Source organism: Silurus aristotelis (assembly GCF_946808225.1).
Source record: "Silurus aristotelis genome assembly, chromosome: 27".
Taxonomy (NCBI): Eukaryota; Metazoa; Chordata; class Actinopteri; order Siluriformes; family Siluridae; genus Silurus; species Silurus aristotelis.
The window spans coordinates 15046848-15061191 of record NC_139600.1 but is presented as its reverse complement, the minus strand read 5'-3'; the positions used below and the strand labels follow the sequence as shown (position 1 = coordinate 15061191).

The following is a 14344-nucleotide window of genomic DNA, read 5'->3' as shown; positions in this document are numbered from 1 at the left end:
TTTTCTTTTAATTTGTTAATTCACCATTGAACACAATATATATATATTTTATTGTATTATTTTTTACTTTCTGGTGATTAGTGTTCATTCCTGGCACACACTATAGAAATAAAAATCCTTTTTTTTAGATCAGTTTATACCTTCCCGTGGTCTATGCATGATGGGTTTAAGGATGGAGACTGTCACAAAGCAGAATAACAGTAATAAATAAGAACATTTACATTTGTTCATATATCCTTATAATTTCATCCCTAATAATTAAACAAAAGGTTACGGTGGTGAGGTGAAAACCTCATTAATATTTTTGTCCAACAGACTTTAAGGACAAAAGTACTGGGACTTTTCCAGCCATATGTGGTTCTTCTCCAAAATGTTCCCTCAAACTTAGAGACACACAATTGTGTCAGACAGTGAACTAGGAGCCCCGAAACCTGTTCCTACATGACAGTACCCCTGTGCACAAAGCTCCATGAAGATATGCTTTACATTGGTTGGTGTGTGGAAGATCTCCAGACCCTATTGAACACTTTTGGGATGACACAAAATCTAGTGGAGCATCTCCCCAGAAGAGTAGAGCTTTTATTAAAACAGCAAATGAATATTCAGGAAAATCCGGGACGTCTCTCATAATCATTACACAAATCGACGTCATTTACCTCGAAGTTCATCACAGTCCTTCTCCTGTTTAAACCTAGCGCGTTAACAAACAAACAAGCAACAATAATCGTATTTTATATGACTAGCCTGTGAAATTACAAGCTGTAACCTCCATCAATCTTCTAGTTCATGCACAATAAGTTCGACCGGTCCTCGAGCACTTCCACAACTCGCTTCAATCCGGGTTTAATAGCTCACGCCGCTTCGTAACTGTCGCGCGCTTCGCTTTGCTGCTTAGCTAATGAGTAATTAGCCTTTAGGAGAATAATAATTACTCTCCTGTCGACAGACTTTTCATCGCTAATCAGTCTTTATTTCTAACGTCGTCTCTAAAGATAAATAAATAATCGAACACGATGGCAAAATCTGTTTAGGTTTCTTCAGGGTTCTCTGGTTTCCTCCATCAGCACCGGTCATATTAAGAGGGTTACACAGTAAATGTCTTTGGGATGTGTATACCTGAGAACACAACACACACACACACACACACACACACACACACACACACACACACACACACACACACACACACACACACACACACACACACACAAGACACACACACATTTTGAGAGCATCCAAGCAAAGTGGCCTCGGTCCAATCACAATTCAACTCCATCCTTTAATGAGAGAAATTTAATTTAACCTTGTCAACTTTTTTCAATTCCACTTCATTTTCTTTTTACTCTCCTTCTCCTTCCCCCTTCTCCTTCCATCTTCTTTTTCTTCCTTTCCTTTTATCTTCTCTTTCCTTCTTCTCCTACCCCCTTCTCTTCCCACATTCATCTGCTTCTTTTCATTTTACCTTCCTTTTGTTCTCCTTTTATCTTCCTCTCCTTAAATGTTTCTCTCCTTCCAACTTTTCTTTCCATCTTATCTCTTTCCACCCTCCTCTCTTTCTACCCTCATCTTCTTTTCCTCCTTCTATGTTTCCCTCCTTCCTCTCGACCCATCTTCCTGTTTTCTCTCTTTTTTTTTTTTAGCTTTAGTCAATTTCTGTCTGTTAACTTTTTTTCTTTGAATTTGATCAAAAATTATACTTTTTCAGTTCCACAAACTCTTCAGATGTTTTTATATTTGGTTTCAGAAAATATATCCAGTATGACCCCCGAAAAAAAACAACAACCCAGAAGAATCCGATCCAGGATGCTTTGAACCTGAATGTTACCGAATGTAGCTAATATATACATAAAATACACAGCAGAAAGGGGCGGAGCCAAACGTGACATTACAGATTAATTGTGTTTCTATAAACGCGAGATCGCTGCTGCACCTGGGCTGAAAGGCCGTGAGCTGTTTTATTCCCTTCCCCTGAGGTTGTTGTGGTGCAGGTTCGTGGGTTTGGTCTGTGTGAGGTTCTTCCTCATTAGTTTCAGGTACAGAATGCTGCTGTCAGATTTGGGACACAGCCTCCTCTTTCAGGTCTCGAATCGATGTGAGAGGAACCAGGGCTCAGTCACGTTTTTACTGCTGTAATGAGGAGTCTTAAATTTACAGTCAACACACACACACACACACACACACACACACACACACACACACACACACACACACACACACACACACACACGCAAGCACACACAGGTATTTTTGGTGGAATGGTTTAATATCTCATGGTGTTGTCTGCCCAGAGTGTTAGAATAGCCACTTTGCCTCAGGCTCTGCTGTGTGTGTTTGTTTTCATGTGTGTGTGTGTGTGTGTGTGTGTGTGTGTGTGTGTGTGTGTGTGTGTTCATATAGCAGTATGTGATTCTCTGACATGCAGGAATCCGCCCATGCAGAATTTGTCATGAGGTCACTGAGTAAGTAAGGGGGTGGTGGTGGTGGTGGTGGGGTGTTACAGATGGAGAGAGACAGATAGAGAGAGAGAGAGAGAGAGAAATGAAGCGACAAAGTGTAAAAGAGGCATAAAGAAGAGAAATAGTGTTAGAGGGACATTTGGAAAGAGAGAGAGACAGAGACAAAAAGGTAAGACAGAGAGACAGTTACAGAATGTTGTTGTTCTCCTTTATCTCCTTCCATCTTCCTTTCCTTTTTCTCGTTTTATCTTACTCACCCTCTCCATCATTCTCCTCTCCTTCCATCTTCCTCTTCTTTCTTCTTTTCAACACTATTCTCTCTCTCTCTCTCTCTCTCTCTCTCTCTCTCTCTCTCTCTCTCTCTCTCTCTCTCTCTTGCTCTCCTTTTTTCGCCTCACTTTAAATTAAATAAGATCTTGGTGGAGCTCTGAAACACTGCGTCCTACACACACACACACACACACACACACACACACACACACACACACACACACACACACACACACACACACGTTCTCCCAGGGTCCACGGGTTTCCTCCAGGGTTCTCAGATTTCCTTTGTCCTCCCTTTCTTTCTTGATTTCCATCCCCTTTGTACTTGTGTATTTTTGTGTACTCAATTGTGTAAAAGTGTGCGCGGGTGTGTGTGTGTGTGTGTGTGTGTTGATAAACAGCAGTGTTCACGGCTCATCTGTGAACACACATTTACTGATGATGACAACCGGTCACAATGCAACACTGAGTGTGACGCATTCTCTAGGAAAAGGCCCTCACACACACACACACACACACACACACACACACACACACACACACACACACACACACACACACACACACACACACACCCTTTTGTCTGAGAGGTCTGTACATGAGATAGTCTCTAGGTGACAGGAAAAGGCCTCTTGTCTGATTCTATCTTTGTGGCTTCTTTGGCACTAAGAACAAAACACACTTAACATCTGCACCTTTCACAGTGAGCGGCAACAGGAGATTTTTTGTGTGTCACACACACACACACACACACACACACACACACACACACACACACACACACACACAGTGAAAAAGAAGGTTATATATTGTGTCAGTGATTATTACAGTGACTCGTGTCACGAATCGAACACACGAGTTTAACGTAGCGGTTCAGTACGAGTGTAAACGACGTAACGAGACGCTTCCTGCCGGATTTCATTGGAACAAAGCATTTTATAATTAATATTCAAAAAGTCCTCTATATCCCTGACTAACCCTAATAAACCACAGAGCCAGTGGAGACTTAACACACCCCAGGGTAATTAAACAGGAAAACACTCGCACTTACTCTCTCACACACACACACACACACACACACACACACACACACACACACACACACACACACACACACACACACCATCCCATTCATCTTCCTCTCTTTCCATCTTCATGTCCCTTCTCTCATTCCATCTTCCTCTCCTATTTCTCCCTCCATCTTACTCTCCTTCTTGGGGAATGAATCCACACAGGTGTGATAGAGGCAAAGCCGCTGTTCAGTTCTGAAGCTTCACATCATCATATTAAGCTTCTTCATCATGAGCTCTGGGGATGTGAGAGTCAGGTTCAGATTGTGACTCATTTACATTGTGGAAGAATTGAAGAGACACTGGAGTAGAAGAAATCTGTCACAGTGTGTGCTGTGGAGGATTTAACTGTTCCAAAGGGGGAAGAAATATTGATAAGCTTCAGCTTTTGACTTTTAAATAGCTGATTGTCTTTTTTCCTCTACCAGATTATAGCAATCATGTGATTTTATCTAGAAAATGTGTTACCTGAACTGAAACTGTACTGAAACCTAATTAACAATAAAAAGATGTCATGTACAATTGTGTGTTTGTGGTAAAAGTTTGCGGAAGAACCACATATGGGTGGAAAAGTCAGGTGTTCCAATACTTTTGGCCAAATAGTGTAGTGAAAATAATGCATGACATTTTGTAGCTTGTTTAATTGAGTGTGCTGATGATCTGTTTTTGTTTTTTCACATTGCTGATGTGCAGCAGATGAACACCAGGCTGTCACTAAGCTGCATATAAATATATTCCTCTCCTGTTGCTTTTAACAACATTGTGTGTGTGTGTGTGTGTGTGTGTGTGTGTGTGTGTGTAGAGTGCCTGTCATCGAAAGGAGAGGACCGGCTGTTCCGCCGCCTCTTCCGGAAGTACAATCAGTTCATCAGGCCGGTGGAGAACGTCTCAGACCCTGTGACGGTGGAGTTCGAGGTCTCCATCTCTCAACTCGTCAAAGTGGTAAGAATCCCGTTTTGAACAGATGCGATCTCACTTCCTGTTTATGTCAGGAAGTATTTATTCTAGGGTTATTCTAGTCTAGCTCCCAATATTTTATGCTTTATTTTATCTATATATATATATATTTTTTTTGCTGCAGCTTTTTTTGACACTCGAACCTGTACATGGTGCAATCATTCTGAAATTCTATAAGAAAAAAGTTCTCCAGGATGCAAACTTGGTTATTTTCGAAGCTGGATTTCAAAAAAATGAGAAAAGTCAGTACATCGTTCTTTAAAGTTTTCGTTCTAGTTATAGCCAGCGACTTGCTTCAGATCATTATATTAAGAGATATTAAGTCATAATTATGAGATCCTTTCTGTGAGTATTTTTCCTTGTCAATGCAATGCACTTCTGTAGGATCAGGACCAGATTTTGCATGAACTGTTCTGCGTTTAAGTGCCGATCACTGAACACCTCAACAATGATGGAACTGTAATGAACAGATGTTCAGGGTGTTCAGGATGAGGATGGATTCCCATACTTATGACCAGGTGTCTGCAAACTTTTGGCAATATAGTGTATGTACCATTCATGGGTTTGTTGTTCTACAGTTTTACTGACAGACTTCCTCCATTTCATTTAAAATGCTTTCCTAGGGTCCACAGTCAGCAGACTCAGTTTGAAGCTTCTCAGTCATACTGGGTATATGATCTTTCCCAGCACATCAGCACTTTCCAGTTCCTATCAGATGATATTTAGGGCCTGGTCCAGTTACTTTCCGCTTCCAGGAAAATTCCTGCACTGCTTTTTTTCCTTTTTGACTCCCAAAAGAACAGTTTTATTTCCATCGCTAGCAGGTCAGAGAGTGCAATAGGACTGAAATTTCCACTCTCAGCTCCCAGGATGTCCAGCAGACACTGTGCTTAGCGGTGCAGATTAAATTATCCTCTCCACAGTTATCTATCCAATGCCACAAGCTTTCTTCCCCGAACTCAACTCAAGTCTGCATATTCACAAATTCACTATATTTATTTTTTGCGCTTGGCTTTGGAGAATTTGTATTGTTTTTTGTTTTGAAGTAAACGCAACATCGTAACTGCGCGACTTCCTGTTTTATTGAACTCGTTTGTCCATTTCTACACGTCAGCTAGTTTAACAAACCGGCTAAGTAGCATGCTAATCATCAGTTGCTCAGTGAGTTTATTGAGCTTATTAGCAAGCACATTTTGAGGGAAGGCTGTGGAGAGCATGTAAGATGGAGATATTTGCTTATAGGTGACTCCTGGAAGAGATTTTACTTCAGAGTGGCGGGTTTAGATCATTCAGCAAATCTTATTGAACTCATTTCACATTACCTTTAAAAGCGCTTTTGTTGTGTTGTTCCATGTTCGATTTTCTGTGTTTCATCTTTTCTGTCTCCAGGATGAAGTCAATCAGATAATGGAGACCAACCTGTGGCTACGACATGTAAGTCATATATATGTGTGTGTGTGTGTGTGTGTGTGTGTGTGTGTGTGTGTGTGTGTGTGTGTAGGCGTGTAAAGGGCAGAAATATAAAATAGTCGTCTACTTGAAATGTGCCTACAACACATCAGAACTTGGGCAACAAGAGCAAGAGTGGAAAACCACTACAGTCCAGCATATAGATACAACAGGTAATATTCGGGATTTGGGAATAAGAACTGAGTCCTCCATAAATGAGGAAATGTAGCCACAATGTTTTTCTCAACAAATCAATTTTAGACAGCAGTGTCAGAAATAATCGACTGGACAAAACTCGCTGTAGCGAAGCAGGATTGATTTAGTACAAGAACCTAAAGTAAATTCATGACGTTAAATAAACTTGTGCAGAAGCTAGTGTGAGCTGGGACAGAGAGAGGGTCTGCTTATGTCCGAATCAATGTGTGTTATGCAGGTAACTCCCTTTTTATACACATTAAGTCAATACAGTAAGAGCAGGAATTTTAGTGTGAGTGTGTTTAGATTAAATGCGATTAGGATCAAATTACAGTAATGTTTGCGGAAATGCAAATCGAACTGTTGGTTTTCTTTTTTGACTCGTTATAGAGTATCGCTGGGTGGAGTGTAGCGTTATAGAGTATCGCTGGGTGGAGTGTAGCGTTATAGAGTATCGCTGGGTGGAGTGTAGCGTTATAGAGTATCGCTGGGTGGAGTGTAGCGTTATAGAGTATCGCTGGGTGGAGTGTAGCGTTATAGAGTTTTGCTGGGTGGAGTGTAGCGTTATAGGGTATCGCTGGGTGGAGTGTAGCTTTATAGAGTATCGCTGGGTGGAGTGTAGCGTTATAGAGTATCGCTGGGTGGAGTGTAGCGTTATAGAGTATCGCTGGGTGGAGTGTAGCGTTATAGAGTTTTGCTGGGTGGAGTGTAGCGTTATAGGGTATCGCTGGGTGGAGTGTAGCTTTATAGAGTATCGCTGGGTGGAGTGTAGCGTTATAGAGTATCGCTGGGTGGAGTGTAGCGTTATAGAGTATCGCTGGGTGGAGTGTAGCGTTATAGAGTATCGCTGGGTGGAGTGTAGCGTTATAGAGTATCGCTGGGTGGAGTGTAGCGTTATAGAGTATCGCTGGGTGGAGTGTAGCGTTATAGAGTATCGCTGGGTGGAGTGTAGCGTTATAGAGTATCGCTGGGTGGAGTGTAGCGTTATAGAGTATCGCTGGGTGGAGTGTAGCGTTATAGAGTATCGCTGGGTGGAGTGTAGCGTTATAGAGTATCGCTGGGTGGAGTGTAGCGTTATAGAGTATCGCTGGGTGGAGTGTAGCGTTATAGAGTATCGCTGGGTGGAGTGTAGCGTTATAGAGTATCGCTGGGTGGAGTGTAGCGTTATAGAGTATCGCTGGGTGGAGTGTAGCGTTATAGAGTATCGCTGGGTGGAGTGTAGCGTTATAGAGTATCGCTGGGTGGAGTGTAGCGTTATAGAGTATCGCTGGGTGGAGTGTAGCGTTATAGAGTATCGCTGGGTGGAGTGTAGCGTTATAGAGTATCGCTGGGTGGAGTGTAGCGTTATAGAGTATCGCTGGGTGGAGTGTAGCGTTATAGAGTATCGCTGGGTGGAGTGTAGCGTTATAGAGTATCGCTGGGTGGAGTGTAGCGTTATAGAGTATCGCTGGGTGGAGTGTAGCGTTATAGAGTATCGCTGGGTGGAGTGTAGCTTTATAGAGTATCGCTGGGTGGATTGTAGCGTTATAGAGTATCGCTGGGTGGAGTGTAGCGTTATGGAGTATCGCTGGGTGGAGTGTAGCGTTATGGAGTATCGCTGGGTGGAGTGTAGCGTTATGGAGTATCGCTGGGTGGAGTGTAGCGTTATGGAGTATCGCTGGGTGGAGTGTAGCGTTATGGAGTATCGCTGGGTGGAGTGTAGCGTTATGGAGTATCGCTGGGTGGAGTGTAGCGTTATGGAGTATCGCTGGGTGGAGTGTAGCGTTATGGAGTATCGCTGGGTGGAGTGTAGCTTTATAGGGTATCGCTGGGTGGAGTGTAGCTTTATAGGGTATCGCTGGGTGGAGTGTAGCTTTATAGGGTATCGCTGGGTGGAGTGTAGCTTTATAGGGTATCGCTGGGTGGAGTGTAGCTTTATAGGGTATCGCTGGGTGGAGTGTAGCGTTATAGAGTATCGCTGGGTGGAGTGTAGCGTTATAGAGTATCGCTGGGTGGAGTGTAGCGTTATAGAGTATCGCTGGGTGGAGTGTAGCGTTATAGAGTATCGCTGGGTGGAGTGTAGCGTTATAGAGTATCGCTGGGTGGAGTGTAGCGTTATAGAGTATCGCTGGGTGGAGTGTAGCGTTATAGAGTATCGCTGGGTGGAGTGTAGCGTTATAGAGTATCGCTGGGTGGAGTGTAGCGTTATAGAGTATCGCTGGGTGGAGTGTAGCGTTATAGAGTATCGCTGGGTGGAGTGTAGCGTTATAGAGTATCGCTGGGTGGAGTGTAGCGTTATAGAGTATCGCTGGGTGGAGTGTAGCTTTATAAAGTGTACCTATATAGAAACAGGTGTGTGCACGTGTGTGTGTGCGTGTGTGCGCATGCTGTATAAGTGCCTCGTGAACTTATGAACTTGGCTGTTGTTGAGCAGTTCTGGAGGAAATCCATTTAGCTGTTAATAATTGATATATTTTTCTCCTTATGCTGCTGAAAGCTAACTCTGCATGTAGAAGTATAGGGGAGAAAAAGACCGGTCTGTCCATCTCAGGGTTTGGTGTTCAGCTTTTTCTGAGCTTACTCGAGTCTGGCTTTTGTGCTCAGTCTCTCATCAGCATTGTGTTTCCACATCGTTTGCTCCCCCTGATGTTTTTTGTTTGTTCAGTAACACTGGTCTGATGTCTCTAAAAGGCTCAAGGCAGCCTCAATATTATGGACAGTAAAATTATATTATTACATAAACACCCATCCAAATAGTTATAGGTCAAGGCTTTTTTATTGTGTTTAAATACAAAATGTATGTAGAGCTACCAACAGCTTGTTGCTAGGACAATATGATGGATGTTTCTGCCTTTGTCGTGGCAAATGTGAATAAAAACATTTGTAAGGGAATTCAATGAAGGGGAAAGGTCATGAAGGATACTGTTATTTCTGCAGAAACAGATGAACAGCTTGAACAGTGGCTGCACCACACACACACACACACACACACACACACACACACACACACACACACACACACACACACACACACACTATAGTTCCTTGTGAGGACCATCATGTTTTGGATGTACTCTGCACAGAGACAGTGTTGCGGCAATGAATCACATCCTGTTCATTAACGAGTCTGATGCGAAGGCACGCAGCATGTCTTTATACATAAATAATTCATAACCTGATGAGTGACTGTGCGTCTACTTCAGGGAGAGATGGAGAGATACAGAGAGAGAGATGGAAGTATACTGTATGGATGATTGACACGTACTTGTTGTACCAAGATGAAGTTTCTACAGAATACTAGGAACATGGTATTCTATTGGTATCTGACTTGGGATCGGAAGGTCGAATCTAGAGGTTGACTACTTACTAATATTGTATTTACTGTTAACCGATTAATCAAGGGATAGTTTTTCAAATGGATACTGAAAAAAAAAAAACAACAATCCATGTAAAATAGTACTGAACTTTATTACAAAAATATATAAACATTACTGAATCATGAAAATGTGCAAAATAAAATAAATATGATTGAACCAATATAATGATATAATTTAGAAATTCTTAATATAATATAGCGCTCTCTGTACAGCGCGCCGTCTCGCATGTAAAATCAAACAGCCTGTGGCGTTGGTGAGTCACCTCTAGAGGCCGCTTTCGTAATGACAGCGGACCTTCTCAGCCGCTCCAGCTACAGACACAACCCTGAAAAACTATCAGTTTGGATTTTTGGCGATAGCTGATAGCTCCAGCAATCGAATATCGGTGCCGATTAATCTGCAAAACCTATAAATTGGTCGACCTTTAATCATATTCCAGCACCACCAAGCTGCATCTGTGGGGCCCTTCAGCAAGGCCCTCAACCCTTACCCGCTCAGTTATATATTGCACGCTCTGGGCGTCTGCCAAATGCCATAAATGTGAATGTTATGTAAATATGTAAATCATTAACATTAGCATTAACAAAACAGTATCGTATGTCTGAGAAAACAAATAGAAAAAATACATTCAACTTATAGTCAAAAAGAAGAATTCGCTCTGACACTAAAAACCCTGAGGAAAAAACTGTATACAGGTAGTCCCCAAGTTACAATGGTTCGGCATATGATTTTTTTGATCTTATCGAAATAAGGGGCTATTTACCCTCTTCTGCATAGATGAGTTCACAGATGCACATGATGGGCCTGACAGGGAAGACAGTAAACACCATCTCTTACACCAAGACAACCGACAGAATTCAACTACTGACAATATTTTTAATGTATTCGTTGTAGATATGGAACGACTACAAGCTGAAATGGTCTCCAGCCGATTTCGACAGCATCGAGTACATCAGGGTTCCGTCCAATAAGATCTGGAGGCCTGATATTGTCCTCTACAACAAGTAGGCATCTTTTGGCTTTTGAAAGCTGTCTGTATTAGAGAACCCTTGATGAAACTTTAACGTGCATGCTGTTATTGTAAAGGTCCTGAGAAACATTTGAAGGAACGTTCTGGAAAGTTGTGTGAGGGTTGGGGTTGCAAACGGATGGAAATTTTCCTGTACATTTCTGGAAACTGTCGATGGGAACTCCAGCTGGGGAATTTGGGAAACATTCAAAGTTGGAAACGTACAAGGAATTTATGGGGAATTAAAAAAATGACATTTAACTTTGATTTAATTGTTAATATAATGTTGTTGCACAGTAGCTTACACACAGCACCAGGACGCTTTAAACATAAATGTATGTAATATTTATGTAAATTACTCGCCAAGATGGACACTTTATGTGCCGGAAATGATGTGTGTTATGTTATGGAGAAATGCACAGTGGGCAGTATAGGGGGGCGTGGCCTATGATGATGAATGTGCAGGTAGAAATTTACCTGAAATTAATTTCCATGGAAATTCCCCCCCCCCCCCCCCCCATCCCCACACACACACACACCCAGTGCTGTAGGTGATTTCTTGGTTGAAGACAAAACCAAAGCTCTGCTGAAGTACGACGGAACCATCACGTGGGTCCCTCCGGCCATCTTCAAGTCGTCCTGCCCGATGGACATCACCTACTTCCCCTTTGACTACCAGAATTGCTCAATGAAGTTTGGTTCGTGGACGTACGACAAAGCCAAGATCGACCTGGTTCTGATTGGCTCCAAGGTCAATGTCAAGGACTTCTGGGAGAGCGGCGAGTGGGAGATCATCGACGCTCCGGGCTACAAGCACGACATCAAGTACAACTGCTGCGAGGAGATCTACACGGACATCACGTACAGCTTCTACATCCGCCGCCTGCCTCTGTTCTACACCATCAACCTCATTATCCCGTGCCTCCTCATCTCCTTCCTGACCGTCCTCGTCTTTTACCTTCCGTCGGACTGCGGCGAAAAGGTGACGCTCTGCATTTCCGTCCTTCTCTCCCTCACCGTCTTCCTCCTGGTCATCACAGAGACCATCCCCTCCACGTCGCTGGTCATCCCGCTGATCGGCGAGTACCTGCTTTTCACCATGATCTTTGTCACTCTCTCCATCGTCATCACCGTCTTCGTGCTCAACGTGCACTACCGCACTCCCACCACGCACGCCATGCCCTCCTGGGTACGCGCCGTCTTCCTGCGAGCTCTGCCCAGAATCATGTTTATGAGACGCCCTACGGACCAGTCCGAGTCGTCCAGGAACGCCGGCTTGCCTGAGGGATCACCCGGAGAAGGAGAAGGCAAGAAAAGCAACTGTCTCGAGTTCGCTGAAGGAAAAGCAGCGGAAGGGGAGGTGAAGAAAGCGCCGTGTCCACGCCATCCGGTCAAAGAGCCTTCCGAAGGGGATTGTGGGAAACCGAGTCGGCAGCTGAGCGGCGTGAACACGATGGTGGCATTTTCGGTCGTGTCTCCTGAAATCAAGCAGGCCATCGAGAGCGTCAAGTACATCGCGGAGAACATGAGGAGCCGCAACAAGGCTAAAGAGGTAGATACACACACACACACACACACACACACACACACACAAACACACACACGTTCATTCATTCCTTCCCTCTGTCGAGTTCTTTCTTTCTTTCTTTCTTTCTTTCTTTCTTTCTTTCTTTCTTTCTTTCTTTCTTCTATTCATTACTTTTTTCATTTTTTCTTTCTTCCTACCTTCTCTTGTTTCCTTCTATCCTTCCTTCCCTCCCTGCCTTCCTTCTTTTTTCCCCTTTGTTCTTTCCCTTTCTCACTTCCCATTCTGCCTTCTTTCCTTTAGTCATTCCTTCCTCCCCCACCTTCCTTCCTTTCTTCCATCCTTTCTTCCATCCTTTCTTCCATCCTTTCTTCCATCCTTTCTTTCTTTCTTTCTTTCTTTCTTTCTTTCTTTCTTTCTTTCTTTCTTTCTTTCTTTCTTTCTTTCTTTCTTTCTTTTTTCCAAATTCTTTCCATTCTTTCCATTTTTACCAGGTCTCTTCCCACTATTCATTTGTTCATTCATTACATTTTTTTCATCCACTTGTCTTTCGAACTTCTTTTTCTGTCATCCCCCTTTTTTTTTTTTTTTTTCTTCTTTCTTGTTCTTTTCCACATCATCCAGTTAGTGGATAAACTCTAAACCCCGTCCACTTGCGTCACTGCTCTGTGACATCACACGGCCAATATCCTCGTCCCAGCACATCAGCTTTCCGTCTATAAATACGCCGTTTACGTCCCTCTGTGAAACGCTCGCTGTGTGATATGGAAATTCTTCACACTTCTCCATCCCACGTTCTCTCCACCTCCTCATCGCCGTGATGCAGAAGCTCGAGGATCTGTCACTCGCTATGACATCACCGGCACTCACGTCATCCCATGGTGGTGGTGGTGGTGAGGATTCCGAATTTATTCTTCCATTTTCTTCTTTCGTTCCAGGTGGAGGACGATTGGAAGTACGTTGCCATGGTAATCGACCGTATCTTCCTGTGGGTGTTTGTGACGGTGTGTTTGCTTGGAACAATGGGTCTCTTCTTCCAGCCTCTTATCAGTTTCCTGGCGTGACGGCTGACCGGAGACACGCCGATCGCTCGAATTACTGACTCACGAGTTTCCACGTACCATCACCCAGAAGAAATGAAGAACGAGCTTTCACGCTTTTAATCCATGTATATGTTGTAGTACGGTTCAGGTGTGAAACAAAGTAATTGGACATAAAAAAAAAATATTGAAATAAAAATACAGTATATGGGCAAAAGTATTGGGACACCCATACGGAAAAGTTTCTCCCCAAACAGCTACCACAAAGATGGAAATCTTGCCTTCACTTAAACTAGGAGAGCCAAACCTGTTCCAGCATGTGCACAAGGTCTTCTTTACATGGAGTGGAAGATCTCCTGCTATAGAGCTCCAACCCTATTATACACCTTCTGGATAAATTGTTCACTCTGACTGGACCCCAGAAGCCTCCTGACTTCCATACGTACATCATGAATCTCCACAAATCTAAAAAAAAAAAAAAAAAAAAGCTAGTGGAACATCTTCCCAGAGGAGTGGAGCTTATTATAACAGCACATAGGGGAGGAAATGTGTAGCCAGATGTTCAAAAAACACTCAGGTTCCCACAAACATTTGTCCATATAGTGTATCTAATTCAACCAACATGATATTTCAAAAAGACTTAAAAGTTCCTTCTTCACACCACAGAAAATGCCACGCTTGTTAGAAACCTACACTCTTTGGCCAAAAGTCCTGGTTTATGCAATAATTAATATCAAATCGTGTGACCTCCATAGACAGCACTGGTTCTAGAATGTGTTGTACTGAAGAGCTCATTCACTGTAAACCTGCTGACAGATTGTCATTTCCTGACCAGTCTCCAAGTCCCTGTTGCTGAAAAAAAAAAAACCAGCATGATGCTTCCACCACCATGCTTCACTGTTGGGATGCTGTAGGATTCCTGAACCCTGAAATTCCCACAGTAAGAAATTGTTTTGGAAGCGTATCAATGGATTTGGAATGGGATATAGTTAGGGGTCCATATAATCCAGCCAT

The 14344-nt window shown here is 43.0% G+C and overlaps 1 protein-coding gene across 1 annotated transcript in view; it reads left to right on the top strand.

Annotated features, from left to right (window-relative positions):
• chrna6 (cholinergic receptor, nicotinic, alpha 6) overlaps positions 1-14344 on the top strand; it is a 22506-nt gene extending 8162 nt beyond the window's left edge. Inside the window, exons 5-9 of the mRNA XM_083532916.1 lie at positions 4602-4741; positions 6146-6190; positions 10651-10760; positions 11309-12317; positions 13229-14344. Coding sequence (XP_083389042.1) covers positions 4602-4741; positions 6146-6190; positions 10651-10760; positions 11309-12317; positions 13229-13354 — 1430 coding nt within the window. The 3' untranslated portion in view covers positions 13355-14344. The remainder of the gene's footprint in view (positions 1-4601; positions 4742-6145; positions 6191-10650; positions 10761-11308; positions 12318-13228) is intronic.